The sequence below is a fragment of the Physcomitrium patens genome, chromosome 8, assembly GCF_059467195.1.
Source record: "Physcomitrium patens ecotype Gransden chromosome 8, ASM5946719v1, whole genome shotgun sequence".
Classification (NCBI taxonomy): Eukaryota; Viridiplantae; Streptophyta; class Bryopsida; order Funariales; family Funariaceae; genus Physcomitrium; species Physcomitrium patens.
The window spans coordinates 9515371-9535122 of record NC_143417.1 but is presented as its reverse complement, the minus strand read 5'-3'; the positions used below and the strand labels follow the sequence as shown (position 1 = coordinate 9535122).

Below are 19752 nucleotides of genomic sequence, written 5' to 3'. Positions count from 1 at the left end.
TAAAAAATCTAAATATAGACATAAAACTATCTTTAACTTTTTATTTTGAAAGTAATAGACAAATAAAGTGCATAAATCAAGTTTTAGAGAAATATTTTAAGTGTACCATGAATTATTAATAAAATTAGATAATTTTTTATCATTGGCAAAATTTACTTATAATAATATGATACATTCTTCTATATAATAAATACTTTTTTCTAATTATGATTATCATCTACAACTTGATACTTTTGGCTTCTCAAAAATTGATAATTTTGGATCAAAAGATTTAGAGAATTGTTTATCTGAGCTACATACAATAATAAAGGTACAATTAAATGAAGCACAAGAATGATAAAAGACCAATGTAGATGCCTATTGCAAAGAACAACTTCAATTCAATGTTAGAAATATGATATGATTATTTTATAACAATATCAAGACTAGTTGAATTTGTGACAAGTTGGATTTACAAAGGCTTGAACTATTTTCTATTTGTGAACAAATCAATCCAATTGCTTATTCATTGCACCTATTGGAGTCTATGAAGATCCATTTTATGTTTCATATGTCTCTTTTTGAGCTATACAATATAATAGATATATTAAAAAAATGACAAATGCCACCTCCTCTTATAGAAACGGAGAATAATCAAAGTCAAAGAAATCTTAGACCCAAGGCAATGCTAAAATAGGTTGAAATATCTTATTCATTGGTGTGGATATGATATTAATGAATGCATATAAGAGCTAATCAAAAATCTTACAAATATAGAAAAGAATATTGATGTTTTTATCAACAACATCCATTACAATCACAAATATATATATGTAACTATTATCTATTCATATTATCTATACATATGAATAGATAGAAGTAAATAAAAGTAAATAAATTTGATAATATCTTATAAAAAAAATTCTTTAAGCTCCATAGACTTGGTTTTGACTTTATACATGTTTGTAGTTGATTAATAGATTAGAAATTTAGCCAATAAGTTAGCCATGTGTCACATGTGATGTTAGCTTGTCGTACAAACTAATTATATGGCTTGTATATTATAAAAAACTTGCCTAGCAAGTTAAAACATATCCTTTTCAGGATAGATATGTGTTAGAGGTCCTATAAAATGTTGCCTCGTAGTTCTTAGTTAGATAGTATATATAAAGGTTAGAATGAAGCCTTCTTTACTTTTATCGATGCCTTTCTAATCTTTAGTCTTGTTTCAAGACTTTTTAGTTTTTTGTTTTTTAATAATAGCCATTTTAGTTTCAATACTGTTTTAACTTTGAATAAATATCTATTCTTTTTAAGTAACATAAGAGTATATTGAGTTTTACTTTCTTTGTTTGTAAATTAATTAGATTTAAAGAAATAATTTTATCTTTTAAAAATAATTATGGTATAACACATAAGAAATGAAATCTTTGTAGCTCTAAGGCAGTGTGGTCAAATTAGTTGGTTAACTACCAAGTAGAATTTTGAAAAGGATTTCAAATAGAAGACTTTTCTTTCTAAAAAAATAGCACAAATCTTAGATGGTAAGATGTTTCTTTTGTGTTAAAATGTATAAGATGATTAAATGAAATTTTAAAAAACCTCAATGTGATTTTAAAATAATCTAGTAAAGTGTACATATCCAATTACTAATAAGAATTACTTTATTTAAGACTCCACCTTCTTAGGTACTAAGAAATAAGATGTTGGTTTTGTACCATATCCTACTTAATTAATGCATTAGACATATTCCATTTTTTGCATTTGAAAAAATAAAACAAAACAAAAAAAACACACACACAAATGAAGATACTATGAAACTGATTTGGCACTTGTATATAAAAAGCTAATTCATATATTGATGGTCCAACTATTTATCTAATGAAAGCTTCCTTTTAAAATTTGCATATCAGTCCACAATCACACAACATTAGTATTAATAAGAAAAATAGTAATTTTCATTTAATAATAAAATAATGATATAAATTCATGAATCCTTTGATTTTCAAACTGTACCAGAATATCTTGAGCAATCCATTGTTACAGATCGCACAATGTGATAAAAAAAACACTACAATTTTCCCTTTTTGTACTCTCGCACAGACGTACATATATAAACCAGTGGAACGAAAAATTTCAGATTATTTACAGGCTAAATATACAGCTACAGAAACGGGTCTTGCAGGCGCTAATTGTGCAACAGAAAGAGAGGATACCAAAGAAAAACACAAGGCACGGCTGTTTGTAGGACAAAAATTAGCACAACCTTTAAGGCTTCCTGCCTGGATTATTCCAGGTGACATGAGTCTCCCTACTATAAATGGAAACTAACCTCTTTGGAGCATCTTCGATCTGGATCGAGAGCTGCTCTTGTGATTAGGACGCCGCACCCAATTTGCTGGCTTGCCGACTGATTCAGCGCATATATACATATATATATATATATACAAACATGTGCCTGTATGTGTGAGAGTCGGCGTTGCTCTGAATGTAATCCAATTCTTCAACGGGTTTTTACCAAAGGTCACAATTCGCCAGCTCTGATTGGGTTCTGATATTGGGATTGTGTTCGTGAGTTGAATGGGCCTTTTCAAGAACCTTGAAGCTAACATGGATTGCAAAGTCATGGAGAGCAAGAGCCGCAGCCCACAATGCGATGAAAATGGAAGTCCAACCAGCTCTGGCCAATAAGATGGGATGGGGTCGTAATCGCTCCACCATAGATTTCAAGATCAGATGTAAGCGTCTGTCGTTCGCGATTCGATCAGTCATCGTCACAGGCTGCGACACAACCACATGCTCGATATTTACAGCGGTGTACTTCCTTTTTAAGATGTTGAATAAGGCCTCCCCAAGACGCTCTGCAATGATGCGTCGGTGCTTAGCAGCGCGAGCAGAAACAAACATGTAAGCTATGTCACGGGCATCTGCCTCGTACATCACTCGGCGAATTCCGACGCCTTGTCTTGAAGATAATAACCTTGCAATGTTACTTGTGCTGGATTGTGGGTTATTTAAGCCTGCCAGGGTATCCGGAATAGCAGCCAAAGCTCCAGTCTTTTTTCCTTTGGGAATAGTAACTACCTCCAAAACTGCACGATCTGCTACAGATTTTTGGGAGATAGACAGGAGGTTTGATATGCGTTCCCACTTAATCGCACGATTTTCCGTCAAGAAAAGGGACCTTAGCATTCGCTGGGTGGTTGGACTGTAGTCCAGAAGTACACGCCGTACAGCGTATGAGTACGCAGAGCCGAAAGTTTTGAACTCAGGATCGACGGCCAGACTAAAGCCTTCCAACGAAGCAAGCGATCGGAGCACCAATGTATAATAAGGAGGGAGCCGAAACTTGAACTTGTACGCAATTCTGAAAAACTTTTTAGTTACTTTGTTGAAGCTGAAGTTTGGGTCTGGTATGCCATTATTAACAATCGCGTCTGGGCCCTCTCCAAATGCTCGTTCCAATGCCTACCCAAATACAGATGGCAGGCTAACTGGTCAGCAAAGCAACGTGAATTTATTTTTATTTTTATTTTTATTTTTAATTTTGTTTCAACAAAAAACTCAATTGAATGTCCTTCAGTAGTTAATCCACAACATAGCACTTTATGAGTAACAATTCCCATCATAAAATTCCCTAAGTACATACTTGGAAGTCTACACTTCTGATGGACACGAGACCCATGTTCTCAAGTTTGAGGAAGGATTGATAGCGTCCAAACAGTCTGACGGTATGTAAAGCAAAACTTCACAAACTTCACGTAAAAGAAATTGTAGGGACAACGCAAGAGAATTCGGAAGCCTGTGACATACCAGTCGAACTGCAAAACGATCCGTAGTTGGCTTCACCACATCCATATCAACCAAATCATCCGTCAAACCCTGCCAGTCTCCATTGACCAAATGTACAATAAGAGCAAGCATCGCATCTTGATGCTTTTTATCCATATGAGTAATAAGACCGAAGTCTAAGAACTGCAACTGCCCATCGCGACCTAGCAAAATGTTTCCTGGGTGAGGGTCTGCATGCATTACTCCTGTCTCAAGCAGCTGAATCAAAGCTGCCTCAGTTCCTTTTTTAACCTGAGGTTGCCAAACAGGTAAACGAATTGGTTAAGAATTCATGTGAACTGAAACATGAATTCTCTAACGGCGCGCTTCAGAAGCTATAAACTAGACGAAATGAATAAAAATGACGCCAAAAATCATGATAATTTGATATGGACCCGACGGCGACCAGGGCTAGAAAGCAAACCATGTTTAAAAGACGCCGCCTTGCTTCCTCTTGAACTTCCTGGCTGGGAAGAGTGCCATCCACATACGGCAGTCCTTGGGCCACAGATTGCAAGTCAAGCGGGCGGTCGCCTTTTAACCACTCCATAACTAAGAGCTTCCGCCGCGTCATGTGCGGAAATGTCTTTGGAACATACATCCAAGGTATGTGCTTGTGGGCCAAAGCAAACTCTGCCCCATTTGCAGCTTCAAGTCTATAGTCAAGTTCCCCGTACAAGCCCTGCGCTATCTCGTCTGCTACAAGAGCATAATTGTTGCTCAGCTTTGCAACTTTCTGCAATATTATCATCTGCGTTTTCATGCACGTTGAGTCAAAACGGTTAGAATAAAGGTGAAACCATCATGCACAATCATTACCAAGACCTCTACTTTTCAGCATGCAAGCACGGAATAGTTCAAACACACTCCCAACTTGAACATGCATTGCAAACAACTGCTTAAGAGCTAATAGGATTTTGACGATTGAAAATATTGTTAAGAAATAAACGGACAGTAGAACACACTAAATAATGTAAACCAAGAGTCTCAGGAGTGTACTCCAATGCGAAGGATGTAGACGTCTCGTGCAACATTGAATAATAGATTAGGTCGCTGAACCTTTACTGCCACTTCTTCTCCAGACTTAGTGCGTCCTCGATACACCTATACCACAAAAACTTCGAACAGTTTTAGTAATTCATAATTGAGGATATTCTTCAGACATATTGGTATGGTATATTTCTTCACAATTATATACCTGGCCAAATGAAGCTGCGGCGACTGGTTCCTCCGACAAGAAGGAGAAAACCTCTGCTACACTACACCCCAACTCCCTTTCTATGATGGCAATAGCTTCATCTTTGGGAAACGGTGGCAGACGGTCTTGAAGCTCAGCAAGTACCTTGAAACAAGGCGCGCACATTCCTCTGTGAGCATTCTTGAAAGTGATTCTTGTGCCATTCAAAAAACGATATTCAGTGTTGCTCAAGGCGTGTAAGGTGAACATTAGATTACATAGCCAGCTCCGATACGTAAGGTGAACATCAGATGTGTAACATCTTCAACTCATCTTCATGAAGAAAAACATTCTGGAAATAAATTTACCTTGGCAGTTTCTGTCCCAATCAAGTCAGGCCTGGCAGAAAGTGACTGCGCAACTGCATTCACGCACCAACAATGGTGTGAGATCTCAAACTCAAACGAAAAGAGTTATAGACCTTGCGTCTTAGAGCTTGGCCTAGGCTATGATTAACTCACTCAGGAGAAAATAAGAGACATTTGTATCATTACTACAATAATAACATTTTAGTGGTTGCGACAGGAAGGTCTTTTACGAATATCTTTGTCCTTTCTCACAAAATCCATTAAGTCACTCCATATTCATTTAAAACTCTGATCATGTAACAGGTCACACACTCTCGCTATCTGACATTAGTTCTAGGTCCCCAAATCAAACTTGTGTAGAAAAGTATAGCAGCAAACAGTGATGTCATCGTATCAATTAACTGCTCCATAGGTGCACTACAAAGTCAAAACTTAAGGTTAAGAAATTCAAAGCCATAGAAGTAGAAGACTCTAAACAAACGAAAGATATCCCACCCGTGAAAGTCCTTCATTGGTGAGAAAGAGGAGAGTAGACACAATTAAGAGTGAACCTTTGATGAAAGTGCTGCCAAGACCAAGCAAGGCTTGCTTCAAAGACACAGCTGTCTTTAAAGTGACTTCAGTGTTATCTTTCTCTGAGATTCCACCCAATTTGTTTTTCTTTAAAGTTGACATCCGTACACCTCGTTCCAACGCTACTGATCCAAATGCAACGCCAACCTTACAACAGAGCATCGTCCCAATACCCCAGCAAATTCTCAGAGAAGCCCAGTATATAGACGGATACGGGACCTATCCTAAAGCATAATATAAAACTCACGTTGCAGATGTCTAATTACACAAGAAGGAACTTGTAACCGTTTGTTCTCAATGCTATAAAGTATGTACCTCAAGGAGACGGTAGAGGAGGACATGTGGACGGCGATGGAAGTAGGCTGCAACTTGATCAGGGTCATAGTTGGTTTGAAGCGGTACTTGGAAGTTCTGAAGCACACTCTGTATGTAGCTCGAATAACTCTCCAACGTCTTGAAATCAGCGATCAAAAGATCCTTACCTCGCAACTCTGCACGAATTTTACAATGTTGAGTGAACATCCATAAAATATAAACTAATTCTACTTGCCATTTCATAAGCAAACACAGAAATGCATGTGACCAAGACAATATACCAGGGTAATAGGGTTGGGGCCAGAATCCCAGAGCTCCCGGAGTAGCATTCTCATCTTCAATGATCCTCAGAGCAACAATCTCTCCGACTTTCTTACTAAACAATGGACCCACACGAGTGGACTTCCACTTCATGAAATCAATGTCATTAGCCAATATGTTGTTCACGCTTGTCATAGGAGCAGTGTTTCGAGATTCGTCACGTAGGAGCCACGATTTTATCGCCATTCCGTCTTTCTGCAAAGTTTTAGCGAAGACAGAGCTTCGTAGGTTATCCCAAAACTGCCGGCGTTTATGAGCATTAGAGGGCGAGGCTTTCCTCACAAACGAGGCCTGTCCACTCCCTGGAGCCTTTACGCTCTTCATCACGACACCCTGTGCCTCCACCTCGCCTTCATTGTACGCTAGCTTTTGCCCCAACGTAATTCCATTTTCACGTGAAACTTTGACCGCCTCAGCTAGCGCTTCCTTCAATATCTCATCGTTGGTAGGTCCGAGACTAGCCAACTGAAACCCAATGAAACACGTGAACGGGAAGCTTTACAGGAAGTTTTCTGAGTCAGAGTGAATGATCCAAACCGACCTTAAAATCACGAATAGACCATGGATTTCCAAATAAATCTAGGGAACATGAGAGGAATGCCGACACGAATAACGAAGATTGCTACGCAAAGAATGTCCCGAGTGCCGAAGTATATCTAATCACCTGAAACTCATCACTGTTACCTCCCTTCGCACCAAGTGAACTCTTCCCATCACGAAACGAATCAGATGTCTCTGCCATGGCCCCCTCTTCAACATTCCCCGTTTCAGCAGCAATCTCCACAAGCGCTTTTTCTTGAGGAAGTTCTTCGACTTCGGGTTTTTCCTGGGTAGATTCCCTCAAATTCGAGCTAAATTGGTTTGAGGAATGCTCCTGGTCAAGGACCCACGCGGTTGTAGAATCCATTTGAATTTCAACAGACATGAGAGTGTCATCTTTTGAATTTGTACGCAAAACTGCCTGTGTGACGTTTACCCCCCTCATCCGATTCTGTCTTTCCGCACCTGCTGATCAGAATATTTTCATACCAAGTCACGACCAAATCCATGCCATCATGTAAGCTAAACGAACATCCACTGATCCAAATTGGTTCCTCGACTCCCAGCTCATCGCTATTGCCATCAGCGGCTACACAATTTCCTTCGAAACCTTCTACAGGAACATCACCTTGTGTTTCAACTGCAGTATATTTTGCCACTTCAATTATATATCGCAATAAAAACCAGACTAATCCAGCACCGTGTTACTTCATTTCTTGTTTGTTCTTCATTCCGACTTCACAACCTCACACTCCTAGAGGTCCAAAGAGTTATTGCAACATTGACACAAACACTGGCACCACTGTTGACATCCTGAGAATAAGACAGGGAGTTTCATACCTTGGTTGGGTAAGGGCACGGTCTGTCCGCTACCGAACCTGCCCTTGCAGCTCCATGCATGACACAAATTACCACCAACACCAACGCTTCCACACACCTGCAGAAAACTCTGGGCCTTGCTATTCTTAACAGAGAACCCTACCCCAGTGTCTGCAACACAACCCGAAGCACAGCAAGGAGTGCTCCTGAGCTTAATTGCTGCAGCCATGGCGTTACCGCCAATGTGACAAAACGCAGTACCCGAGAAACCCACTTCAGAAACTTCACCTCCAGACTAAACACTCATGGAACTCCAAACACCATCGCTAAAAAGCATGGCAAAAACCACGAGTCTCTTCAAAAGACACCCATTCAATCAAAGGCCTTTCTAGACCTCTCAGTTTCAAGATCGGTTTTTTGTTTCACAAAAGTGCAGAAAGCAAAGACCCTCACACGGGTACTCTTCGGAGCTAATTGTGTTACTTTTGGGAGAGATGCAAGCCAGCGAAGGGGCTCATGAGAAGTGTCAGGCAGAGCTGCACTGCGGATGACAAACTGATGTTCGGGAAAGCTTTGAATACACTTGCAGTAGTTTGTGGCCCTCGTTGCAGTGGCCCCACCCCCTTCCCCCTCCAGTTCGCCATAGCCACACGCTTGGGCCCATTAATGAATATGTGTATATTCTTCGTCCTTTCCCACTCCTCTCATTCCTGAACCTGGTTTTCTGAAACTTTTCCCACTCATATGTCATAAATTCATTTATGGTAAGTGCATTTTGTAGCTCATGCTTTAGTTTCTTTTTTTCTTTTTTTATACAATAAGTGATATTTCATTATTCATATTTTCATTTTCGATTTTATAATAAAAATTTGAATCTTTAGCCTATTTGATATTGTTTTACATATTGTGTTTACATATTTTAATACAACATGTCAATTTTAAAGTAGTTTAGAGTTTTTTTGGACACCAATTTTTTCTTTTGATTTTGTACTTCTTGCTATTTTTATAATAAAATAACACTATTTACAATACATATTTAAGCTTCAAAGAATGCTTTAAAACATTTACAGACAATTTTAATGTTAGAATATCTTGCTTCTTCCATAGAAGAATATCTGTCATTGTCTTAAATGCTTTTTCTCTTTTCTTTTTCTTGGACATATCATCATTTAATGTAATTCTAAATTAGGCTATTGAATAAATCAAGATGTGCAACAAATTTTTTATTATCTAATGTCACTAGTATTTTTTGGATTAAATATTTTTATTAAAACTTTTAAATAAAATAATATGTAATATAAGAAAAATAGATTTTTATGTTGTTATTAATATTAATTTTTATTTATTTATTCGTAAATATATAACAAAACTTAGATAGAATTAATAATTTGATTGGACAAATAATATTCTTACCTATTTAATATTTTAATACCTAGTTTTAAAAAATATTTATAGAGAAGAAAAAATATTTTATATCTGGAATAATTAGAATATTGTACATCTAATAAAACATTAGATGTACAACTTGTTAAAAGAATCAAGTGAAGGTTTGTTTCTATAAAACATTAGATGTACAACTTGTTAAAAGAATCAAGTGAAGGATTGTTTCTATATGAGAGAAATTAAATTTTTTTTAATCTTCTTCATTTATGTATAAGAAAAGAGCCTTTAAATTTATAAAATAACAAATAAATAATGATATTCATACATGTTTGATGTATCTTTGAAATTGATATTATATATTGTAAATATATGTATTGTATTTCATAACTTATGTATTACAAGTAATAACAAGTCTGATATAATTTAGAACTATAAATATAAAAGTAAATAAATAAAATAATTCTTTGATAGTAGAAAATAAAAATTATACATGGGAAATGATAAAAATGTAAACATCAAATTATTAAAGTATAAAGTAGAATCTAAAATTTAAATTTCACAAAAAATTAAATAGAAAAAAAATATTATAAAATAATTTAAAGATGAGAATAGAGCATTTTTATTTTTAAAAAAATTAAAAGTTACAAAGATCCATTGTAAGAGATTACAAAGATGCATGGTGACATCACTAAAGGTTTAAGAAAAATAAATTTGCAATAGATGATACTAAAGAACATCTACAATTTCTTTCATGTAGCTTTCTTACAATAATTCATATCTTTTAAGAAGACATTACCTTCTTAGAAAATTATAAAATATTAAAAGAATTAAAAACAACTTGTTTTAAAAATTTGTCCAATCAATTATGAAGTTTTTCTTGTTATGGCTTTATATTATGGTACAAAAAGTTGACTTTGATTGAATAATCTGTATCATATTCTAATGGTGGAGAACATTATGTCTTTTTTTCCTTCATAACAACGTCATTTTTATTTTTTTATGCTTAAATTATATTTTTTAAGCAATTGAACTATTGGTTTTCTTTTTGTCTTTATTACAATAATTTTCTTTATTTTTTAAATTATGTCTATAGTTTCACTTTTTTAAATAGACAACATCATGTTTATTCAAAATGGCTTCTAGGATCTTTTTTAATATACCATAATTTAATTAAAGAAGCAATTTTAAAATTACAATTATAGATTTTTGTGCTTTATCCATATAAGCATATTGGTTGAAAGTATTTTTCTTTCTAAATTATTTTATATTTACATAATTATAAATAGATACCATTGTCCAGAGATTAAAATATTTTGTAATCACTAGACTATATAGATTTAAACTTAATGTACACTTAGAAGAAAATTTTTATTAAAATTGATTCATCTAAAAAAGATCTAAACTTCAAGTTTGAAATTGAGGTACATTTTTGTCTTATAAGCAACCTTTTGTGTTAAAATCCATAATCTAAGAAATTATAAATATAAGACAACACAACAAAAATAATAAAAATAATCTTGTAATATAAAATAGAATTTTTTTAAAAAAAATAGATGAAAATAACTTCGTTATGATGATATATATATATATATATATATATATATAGAAATAGATCCAAAATTTTACTCAATCAACTCACTAACAATGAAGAATAAAGTAATCATAATGAATGTAGTTGGTTTTCTTTGGTTGCACATCTAATAGTGGAGAAATGAATGTAGAGGTCATTTTTATTTTCATGGTCTAATAGTGGAGAAATGAATGTAGAATTCATTTTTATTTTCATGGTAGTTGAAGATGGAGTGGATTGATTTAGTAAAAACTGTCTCTCATCTCTTGAAGAGAACTTGATAAATAAATTAAAAAATTAAAAAATTAAAAATTAAAAAAAAAATCCAAACACCGCATCCGTAAGGGCTGCAACGGAATAAAAAGAAGGGTCTGCTTAACCGAGACTCTCACAGTCTGTTTAGTTGCTCCTCATGTAATACCAAAGACCCTAGGGTGAGCTAGCCCAGTACAAAGCACAACACGGGCTCAATGGGGAAATGCTAGCCTTGACTCAGAAGTTGAAATCGAGGCTTGGAGCTCAACCCAGGCGGTGATGGGGCCTTGTGACTTCAGAGTGATTTCAAGGTCGCGAGTGTACGTTCTAACAAAACTTCCAGATACTTACCAGGAATGATAAAATTTAATCTTCACAATATTCGATAATTGTCAGCAAATTGAAGTGGCGCTTGTTATTTGGATCGTTCTGCTATTCTGCTCACATGACTGCGAGATACTTGACTGTTTGGAAACAGCATGGCGATAAGATCATCGGCTCTAGATTCGAGGGTATACTTCGAATTTGCACTCCAAAAATCAGCAGAAATGGCACTATCCTGCAAACCCAATGAAAGCCTAACTCTCTAATTCAGGAACGCATCAGGTATGTTCCAACCATTCGCTGACAATCGAATGAGCCCTTAGTAGAAGTCACTAAGGGAAACATTTACAAACTGGATGTTTGTATTGAAGCGAAACGTAATAAAAATGAGAATTAAACCAGTAAAAACTTACAATTTTTTTCCAAAATGGAGAAATAATTTACAAAAGAATTGAGGTATCGTACACCATCAAGGGCCACTGCCTACTCAAAGAATCCTTCAATATTTTTCAAATGATTTCAATGTAATAGACGCATCCTCTCCATATGGCACAGGAGAGCTTGGTCTCTCTCTCTCTCTATAAATATATGTATAAATATATACATACCCGATGACTGTAAGCAGCTGTGAACACTCGATTCAGAGCTCCAATCACAGAGCCTGAATACACACAACCTTCACCAAAGAATGAATGAGGACACCAATTTAACTACCTGCTTCGAATAAGCCAAACTCCATGGGCTTATGAACCTTCGCACAGAATCCCATACAGCATCAGTGTAATGCCAAATTGGGGACTAGTTCGTAAAACACGCAGGAGACTGCCTTTGAAAAGGGCTTGCGGCCCCTCTTTATTTACAATATCTTGCAAGCATTCCCACCAGTCTGTGTATTGCTGCTCTCCCGGCGCAGGTTCTTTCTGTAAAAAAAATTAAAATGAGTTTTCCTATTACTTGCAAGGAAGGTTCTATGGCGCAACTTACTACGTGTACATGCATCCTGAAAACTAAAATCAAAATCAGACACCAGAAGAGTTGTGAGCCAACTCTCCATAAAAATACCTGAAGTCTCGTCTTTATGATGTCCATTGGAGTGACCAAGATGGTGGCAGGTATAGCAGCGATAGCTCCGGCGAGGAAGCTTTGATCAGGATAGAGTTGACGTAACAGAGTGTAAATAGCAAAGAAGATGGCTGAACTTGGAACATCACGAGCTAGGGTGACACCTGCCCCTTCATAAAGTCCTGCGACTCCGAGCTCTTTCACTATGGTCCAGAAGGTTTTCTTGGGTGCACCCTCTTTCTGAGTCTGAAGCCGCACTTTCACTATCTCCATTGGGTTCGTGAATACCACCTACAAAAAACATCGAGGCAGCCTCAGTGCTAAGTGCCACAGGTAGGGATCAGCGTATTCCAACATACACGCATGAAAGGGAGACAAAACTTTGGATTGAGAGGATAATGGAGGTTGCATCATTCGTATCACGAGAATTTCCATGTGAGTTTAATTGAAAGCTTCGGTTGTCATACCTGAGAAGCACCTCCACCCCCTCCAGCAATAAATTCTAGTGCCCATAGTCGTGAACCAGGCATCATTGTTTCAAGATTACTCAACAATATCTCGTTCACTGTCAGCTTCATAGCCTGCGGTGTTTCCCACAAATCAATGGACACCAAATACTCTTGTATATAGTGGCATCACAAGTATCAAGTCAGTTATCCAAAAGTAAAAAGTACGATCAGCTGCCAAAAATAATTAAAATAAACGCAATACCTTCTCAGGAGCTATGCCGAGAAGCTGTGGCACCAGACCGCTGTAGAGAGACGCCGGTCCTTCCTTGGTAACTAGCTGCTTGAAGCAATCAATCTCATCTTTATACTGGGGCTCATCACCATCCTGTAAACGTTACAAGACATTCGTAAGTATCTGAAAGCTTCAATTTATACATCTAGGTTTGACATTTTGTGTGTGCCAAGTAGCGTGTAGAACTTCGTTGTATCTTTACAAGTTACTTAGCATACGCAAAATCATGATAAGATTAAATCATGATTCCATCACGTACCAGGTTCTGAGCTTGCATTCGAGTCTTGATGGTGTCTAAGGGATATACAACCGTTGCCCCAACTGCACCAGCCACACTTCCACCTCCCAAGTGTTGAGCTACTCTAGCCAGAAATCTTGAGACAGAAAGAGGAGACTGCTGCAACACTGTCAAGGATGTTACTACAGCAGAACCCCCAGTCGAAGCAACCGCTCGACCTGCCGTAGACGCTGCCCCAGCCACCGCTACAGCCACTGACGCAGCTACGACCTTCTTTACCGGCGACGGAGGGGCCACTGGTCGAGTTAAAGGCACAGCCGAAATCTCTCCCTCAAGCTCTAATTCTTGTTGTATTTTTAACCAAGCCTGAAACGGATCTTCTGAATTCTCCATCAATTCAGGAACCGCATTCCTGGATTCTTGCACTGATACTGGGTCAATGCTCTGAGATTGTTGACTTTGACCTACTGGCGGAGCAGTTGCGCTAACACTTGTAATCCTCCATAACTGCCGCTGTGTTTGTATCTCCCCCTCAAGCTGCCTCAGCATGCTTCCTGTAAACTGCACTTCCAGGACCGCTGTGGATGCGACGGGATCCGAAAAATTAACTCTGAGAAGCTCGGCAGCAGATGCTGAAGATTTGAGCGACAAAACAACATAACCTGCTGCTCCCAATGCTGCAAGAAACGCCCTGTGACTCTGCTTCCTCGTATCCTGTGTAGTGTCCAAATCCATGCGCCGATTCTCTGATAATTCCGACTGTCTATGATGCAACTTCTGCTTCACAGTTTTCTCAAAAAGAGTCGACAAATTACAGGACCCAACTGCTCTAGAACCGGGTGGAATAACTACGGGACTGTTCATACTTTTCCTAACCTTCCTCATAGAAGGTCTTCTATGGAAATTCTTGACAATCGAAATTTGTCTCAACTGCCCCAAAGTTGACACACACTGTGATGAAGCATTCTCCTTTATACAGCCAGTATTCCCACCACTTAACTTCACACCAGCTGCTTTTGGTGATCTTCGATTGGTAAACTCAATAACACTGAACGCTGATTGCTCCAAGTGATGCAACTTGAATGTTATTGCATCAAAAATCCTCCTTTTCTTGGGCATCCAATTAAGAAAACCATGTCGACGAACACTGGATTTCTTTAGATCTCGCTCACGGCAGTTAGATAGATGGAGCGAAGTTGGAGCCAAGTTGCAGATGCCCGAAGCAACTGAAGCTGCTATCATTTCTTCAGTTTTTCAAGATCAAGACGACTGCCTAGTATTTCCTTGTGGCAGCCTCAAAACCTGGTGGATGACAAATTCAAAAATAGTGAGAGCTAGTTGTAGGAATAAAGAAAAACTCTAAACAAAATGAGATGGAGGAGCAAATAGACTTCATAATTCACCTGCCTACGACCGGCTAGTGATAGAAACATAAACTGCAAACAGACCACAAATAAACCAAATACTGCTCGTAACCTTGATTTCAATTTACCATGGGACCCAGATCCTCCTTTCAAAGTACTGCATACACTCTACTAAGAGTAGGGAGGTTAACGAACTAGACTTCTCATCATCTTTGACGACAAGAAAGCTGCAAACGATCCAGTGTATTACGGCGGATACCAGGCCGAAAACAACGCTCATTACATGCTAAACCCATCTATTTTTATTTTTATTTTTGCATTTCTCATAGAATATTGCAGCAGAACACGGGGGTTTCCATGGGCACATAAAGATCACGCCACAATTCTCTCCATAAAATCCCATTTTCGCAAAACGTCTGCCTAGACCTGTGCTTGCTTCGTATGCATGTGGAACTACCCCGCTCCTAAAAGGATAGAACATTTGCGATCTGAATCGACCAAATTCCAGAGCACGAAAGCGTAGTCCAACTGTAATTCCCTGGGCAAACGGATTTTTCAAGAATCGCTCAAGCGATCTCCAGCTCTATCACAAAATCGATCACCATGTGAACTCCAAGTGCTTCATGCGAATGAAAAGACGGAATTGAGAGGCCCAAACAGCACGTACACAACCAGCAACATGACCACTACTCTTAAAGATCCGCAACAGTTCATTGCAAAAAGCAAACGACAAAAATCCAAAAGCTTCAATCAGAATTTTTTTGAGTATCTGCTTTTAAGTTGTGCAAGCGACTTCGAAAACTAGGATACTCACAGCAAAAATATATCCTCGCAACAAAGAATAGGTCTCAATCAAGGAAGTATTTTGTGAAACAACCTCTGCGGAGAAAATCTTGACTGCGCACCTCTAAACTCAGGGAAATCAAAGAAACACCTATCAAGTCCGAAGACGGCTCCAACGTCAACGCCCGAGGGTTGCAACAACCGAATCAGAAATGCGGCACTGTTTAGCCAAGATGAAGCAACATATGGCGGCCGCTTTCGTGCGGGAGTGGCCAAGCGAGGGCGTAACCAACGAAAACGTGGAGATCGATCAAACCCACTACGTAGAAACGAGGCTTGATGGAGGGGAGGGGAATAAAAAAGCGGAGCAACAACCAAGACGGGTGGGCATTTGGACCGTTCCGGGTTTAGCTGCGAAGACCCAATGACAGTTCCCAGTTCTATGAATAATATCCCCGTTCCCTGCAATTTCCCTACTTGCTCCCCCGTCTTTAGCATGGCGGTGGCGCCTCCCAATAAATCCTTGCAGGTTGACCGGAGCTTCAGGGGGTGGAATCAATCACCGTCGGCATGGGCCTCGTTCAGATTTTCCCCTCGCAACCCTTATTCGTAACGTGACGATCAAAATGAGTGACTAAGCTGGACATGGAGCACGTGTTGTAAAAATCTTCAACGAGTTGAGGGGTCCGATGCGGCGATCGGCATTGATGCTCGATTGATGATCGGTTGATGATGGATGGAGAAGTCGACGCAGAAGATTCGGGCTGTGAGCTCACTTCCTGGGCTTATCGTGGGTCTTCATGCGAGGATGCTTTGCGATGCGCGAGCGATCTGATCAACGGGTTTCGTTCCCTCGCACGAATTTCGCCAAAAGCGCCGAAAATATCTTCACTCGGTGCCTTTAAAGGGATCCTTTCGAACCTTGCGTGGAGCATACTTTTGAATCGTGGGTGTGCACCCACATCGCCGAATTTGAAATCCCGTCTTGCTCTACGACAACTCCTTCGCCCGCAACCAAAATAGCGCTTCTTATCCAAATCAGCAGACCGCTTATTTAGTCGCAACGATTTCACGGACACCGCAAAGCTTTGGGGATCGGAACCAAAGCAAAGCAATTTGGGTTTGGGGCTTTTCCCCCACGCGGTGAGTTGTCTTGCTGAGCCGCCCATCATGTTTACTGTGAACACCCACAAAATATATATACAGCGTTTCTCTAATAATTAATTTCACTGATAACTAATAAGCTTCAATAATTAATCAAAATTTCCTTCTGAAAATTAATAACCCCAAATAATTAATCAAATCTTTTAGACACAATACAAATAAAAAGAAATAAAATATACAATTGAGCTTTCAGCTATGAAGTAGGATAGGTAAACCCATTCCAGTGTCACAAACAATATGCAAAAAAAGAAGTTAATTTTTTTAAGGAATTACTTGTGAAAATAAATAAATAAATAAAAACATTAAATTACATTAAAAAATCATAAAGTATGTTAAGACATTCAAAGATGTACTAAAGTCAATAAATTAATTAATTAAAATAAAAAATATAAAAAAAATTACTAATATTTATCTGATTAAAACTTATGGAAAAACAATATTTTGTATGGAATTTAAATTGTCGTTTCTAGGAAGAAGAATCTTGATAGAACAAGAAGAAGTGCATTGAGAGAGTGCTACATAAAGTTGACCATGGAAAAAAAATAAGTTGTCATAGATCCAAACCAACGTGCTTCACCAATTGTTCTTAGAATTTGTTTATTATTATTACAAATGCAAGATGGATTGGAAATTGCTTTTTCTTCACAATGAATGGAAGTTCTTTTATTGTAGAAGTTAATGTAATCTACGGAATGAATATCAAATTTCCAACAAATTTTCCTCTAAGAATTCTCGCTTCAAAAATTTAATCCATTAGTCATGTAATTATCAATTAGATTCCATTACAAAGTTCCTAGCAAGGAGCAATATTTCTTAGTAGCATCATCAAAGTCTCAATCTTAAGACAAAGCCATCATTTGGTCATTCTAGATAGATTAAGCAACTTGATGAATTTGACTAGATAAACATTATTGTTGTCAACACCATCTTCAATAATTTCATTGGCGTGTAGATATTCTTGTTCTTCTACTCTAGAAAATATGGCTATAATCTTCTCATTAATAATCTCTACATCATCATTCCATGTTGATAAAATGTTTCTATCTCTTAAGAAGACATTATTTACTACATTGTCTTCTATCAGCCTTGGATAAACAACACCAATTAAAGACATTAATTATTGATCAACAATCATGTGATTAGGAAGGATAACTACATTATCAAGCAATAAGTTTGAATCATTTCCAATCTGGCAAGTGGCAAATAGAAATATTAGTCAATAATAATGCAACTATCAAGAATTCAAATACACCACTATTATTATATACAATGTGTGTGTACATTCAACATGTGTGCAAATAAGTAGGATGAGCTTCATGAATCCTTTCTAATAGCCCGTTATTACATAGGTGAATAATAATATCACAAAGTGTATTATACTATGATCCATTTTTAGGCAATATAATAGCAATTTTTTAAAAAGTAATGAAAAGATTATGTTGATGTCTATTCCTTTCATTTATAACGTGCAAAGAAACAATAAGATCTACTTACATTATTCCTTTATTTTATGCATGAGATAGTATCTCATGTGCTTGCCTATATAATCCAATAAATAGATTATTTTTCATCAAAACTTCTCTAATTTTCCACATATTTTGGCTCAATAAACCACGATTATGTCTCATTCTTCTATCTTGTACAAATGATGTATCATGAATATAGAGTTGTACATAAGTTGGGTCAATACCTTCTTTTGATAACAACCCTCTTGTTAAATGCTCTAACTCTCTATTTATTCTAAACTACATGGAATATTTCTTTGAAGCACAAATTGATCAATATTTGCACCTAAGGACATAAACACATGTACAATATTTTACTAAGAGATATTTTTTTGGAACTCCCTTGCTCTTGCATTCTTATCTTCAAATAAATGTCTAAAAAGCAAATGCATAGGAAGTAGAGATGGTAGAGAAACTTTTCCTTGACAACAACATTGTCCAAATAATGGCAACTCCCTTGGTAATTAGACTAAATGTTCATCAAATCAATGTAGTGCGTTACAATGACGACACAAAACATTCATCCTCTCTAGATTATATATGGCTTTAGAACTTTCTATTTCAGCTTTTCTTTATGCTCTCTCACATTCTCTATGTTGTTGTTTAGCAATTTCTCTTCAATTCATTATTAAAGTTGGACCATTTATAATGGCACAGATTCCACTAGATAATTGGAATAAGTTTGTAAGTGTCAAAATTTTACCTCCATAAAATTCCAATAAAACCTTCATACTCAAGTAATTTAGCAAAATTACATAATACACGTAAAATACAAATGAGCAGATATATCTTAATTAGTCAAATTATAATACCATAGTGCTTTAATAAAAATATTATACATTTATGCATCCATATTGATCACAATTACACATAATTTTACAACAACTTTTCACAATAAAAAGCTCAAATTTTCCAAAATGTTATATTTTTAAAATCAAAATGAATAATAAAATTTATAAATATTTAATTATTTATTTAATAAATAATATAAATAAATATATATATATATGAAGTTGAATATAAAAAAATTCATATAAAAGCAAGAAATAAAACTCCTACAATTAAATTTTTATATGGTAATTTTTATTGTAGTTGATAATAATTCTAAAATTCCAATAAAACTTTTTTTTGAAGAATTTTGTTTATAATGAAGATATAATATATAGATGTAATATAATAAATATAATATGAAAACTATAAATACTATAAATATAACTATATAGATAAAAACTATTAATATAAAATTATAAAATAACAAAATGACCTTAGTTCTTATAAAATTTCTATACAAATCCATGCTTAACAATGATATCCTAGTTTCTATTATAGAAGAGAGAAAGATGATGATCAAAGTATGTGAAATGCATGCAGTGTAGAATCAAATAAATCAAGTACAAAATTTTCAATCATCCTTTTTAGTCTTCATGCCTATACTCCAAA

At 36.6% G+C, this 19752-nt stretch overlaps 2 protein-coding genes across 9 annotated transcripts; both read right to left on the bottom strand.

Moving 5' to 3' along the window:
- Window positions 1-1915: 1915 nt before the first annotated feature.
- Window positions 1916-8465, bottom strand: LOC112286057 (uncharacterized). 2 transcript variants are annotated; one of them, XM_024527589.3, is made up of 11 exons: window positions 7945-8465; window positions 7229-7569; window positions 6525-7029; window positions 6244-6419; window positions 5907-6075; window positions 5356-5408; window positions 5009-5152; window positions 4810-4914; window positions 4235-4561; window positions 3793-4062; window positions 1916-3447 (listed from the first exon to the last, which is right to left on the bottom strand). In XM_024527589.3, exons 1-11 carry the CDS (start codon window positions 8150-8152, stop codon window positions 2494-2496), a joined length of 3252 nt encoding a protein of 1083 aa, XP_024383357.1. In that variant the 5' UTR covers window positions 8153-8465; the 3' UTR covers window positions 1916-2493. The 2 variants fall into 2 exon arrangements, with proteins under 2 accessions (XP_024383357.1, XP_024383356.1); XM_024527588.3 differs by having other exon boundaries at window positions 7229-7572; window positions 7945-8427.
- Window positions 8466-11833: 3368 nt separating this feature from the next.
- Window positions 11834-16302, bottom strand: LOC112286058 (uncharacterized). Of its 7 annotated transcripts, none has more exons than XM_090252495.1 (6): window positions 16207-16302; window positions 13518-14798; window positions 13229-13351; window positions 12985-13098; window positions 12518-12808; window positions 11834-12375 (listed from the first exon to the last, which is right to left on the bottom strand). In XM_090252495.1, exons 2-6 carry the CDS (start codon window positions 14736-14738, stop codon window positions 12199-12201), a joined length of 1926 nt encoding a protein of 641 aa, XP_090108621.1. In that variant the 5' UTR covers window positions 14739-14798; window positions 16207-16302; the 3' UTR covers window positions 11834-12198. The 7 variants fall into 7 exon arrangements, with proteins under 7 accessions (XP_090108621.1, XP_024383358.1, XP_024383359.1 ...); XM_024527590.3 differs by having other exon boundaries at window positions 15738-16263; XM_024527591.3 differs by lacking the exon at window positions 16207-16302 and adding an exon at window positions 15766-16139.
- Window positions 16303-19752: the final 3450 nt, after the last annotated feature.

What these genes read in the sequence shown, in the direction of transcription:
- LOC112286057 (XM_024527588.3), bottom strand. Translation starts at nt 8,152, where the DNA reads ATGGCTGCAGCAATTAAGCTCAGGAGCACTCCTTGCTGTGCTTCGGGT. An exon ending in GTAACAGTGATGAGTTTCAG is followed by an intron (nt 7,030 to 7,228) that starts GTGATTAGATAT and finishes ATTGGGTTTCAG; the next exon opens with TTGGCTAGTCTCGGACCTAC. An exon ending in GCCCCAACCCTATTACCCTG is followed by an intron (nt 6,420 to 6,524) that starts GTATATTGTCTT and finishes AAATTCGTGCAG; the next exon opens with AGTTGCGAGGTAAGGATCTT.
- LOC112286058 (XM_090252495.1), bottom strand. Translation starts at nt 14,738, where the DNA reads ATGATAGCAGCTTCAGTTGCTTCGGGCATCTGCAACTTGGCTCCAACT. An exon ending in GAATGCAAGCTCAGAACCTG is followed by an intron (nt 13,352 to 13,517) that starts GTACGTGATGGA and finishes TAACGTTTACAG; the next exon opens with GATGGTGATGAGCCCCAGTA. An exon ending in TCGGCATAGCTCCTGAGAAG is followed by an intron (nt 13,099 to 13,228) that starts GTATTGCGTTTA and finishes GAAACACCGCAG; the next exon opens with GCTATGAAGCTGACAGTGAA.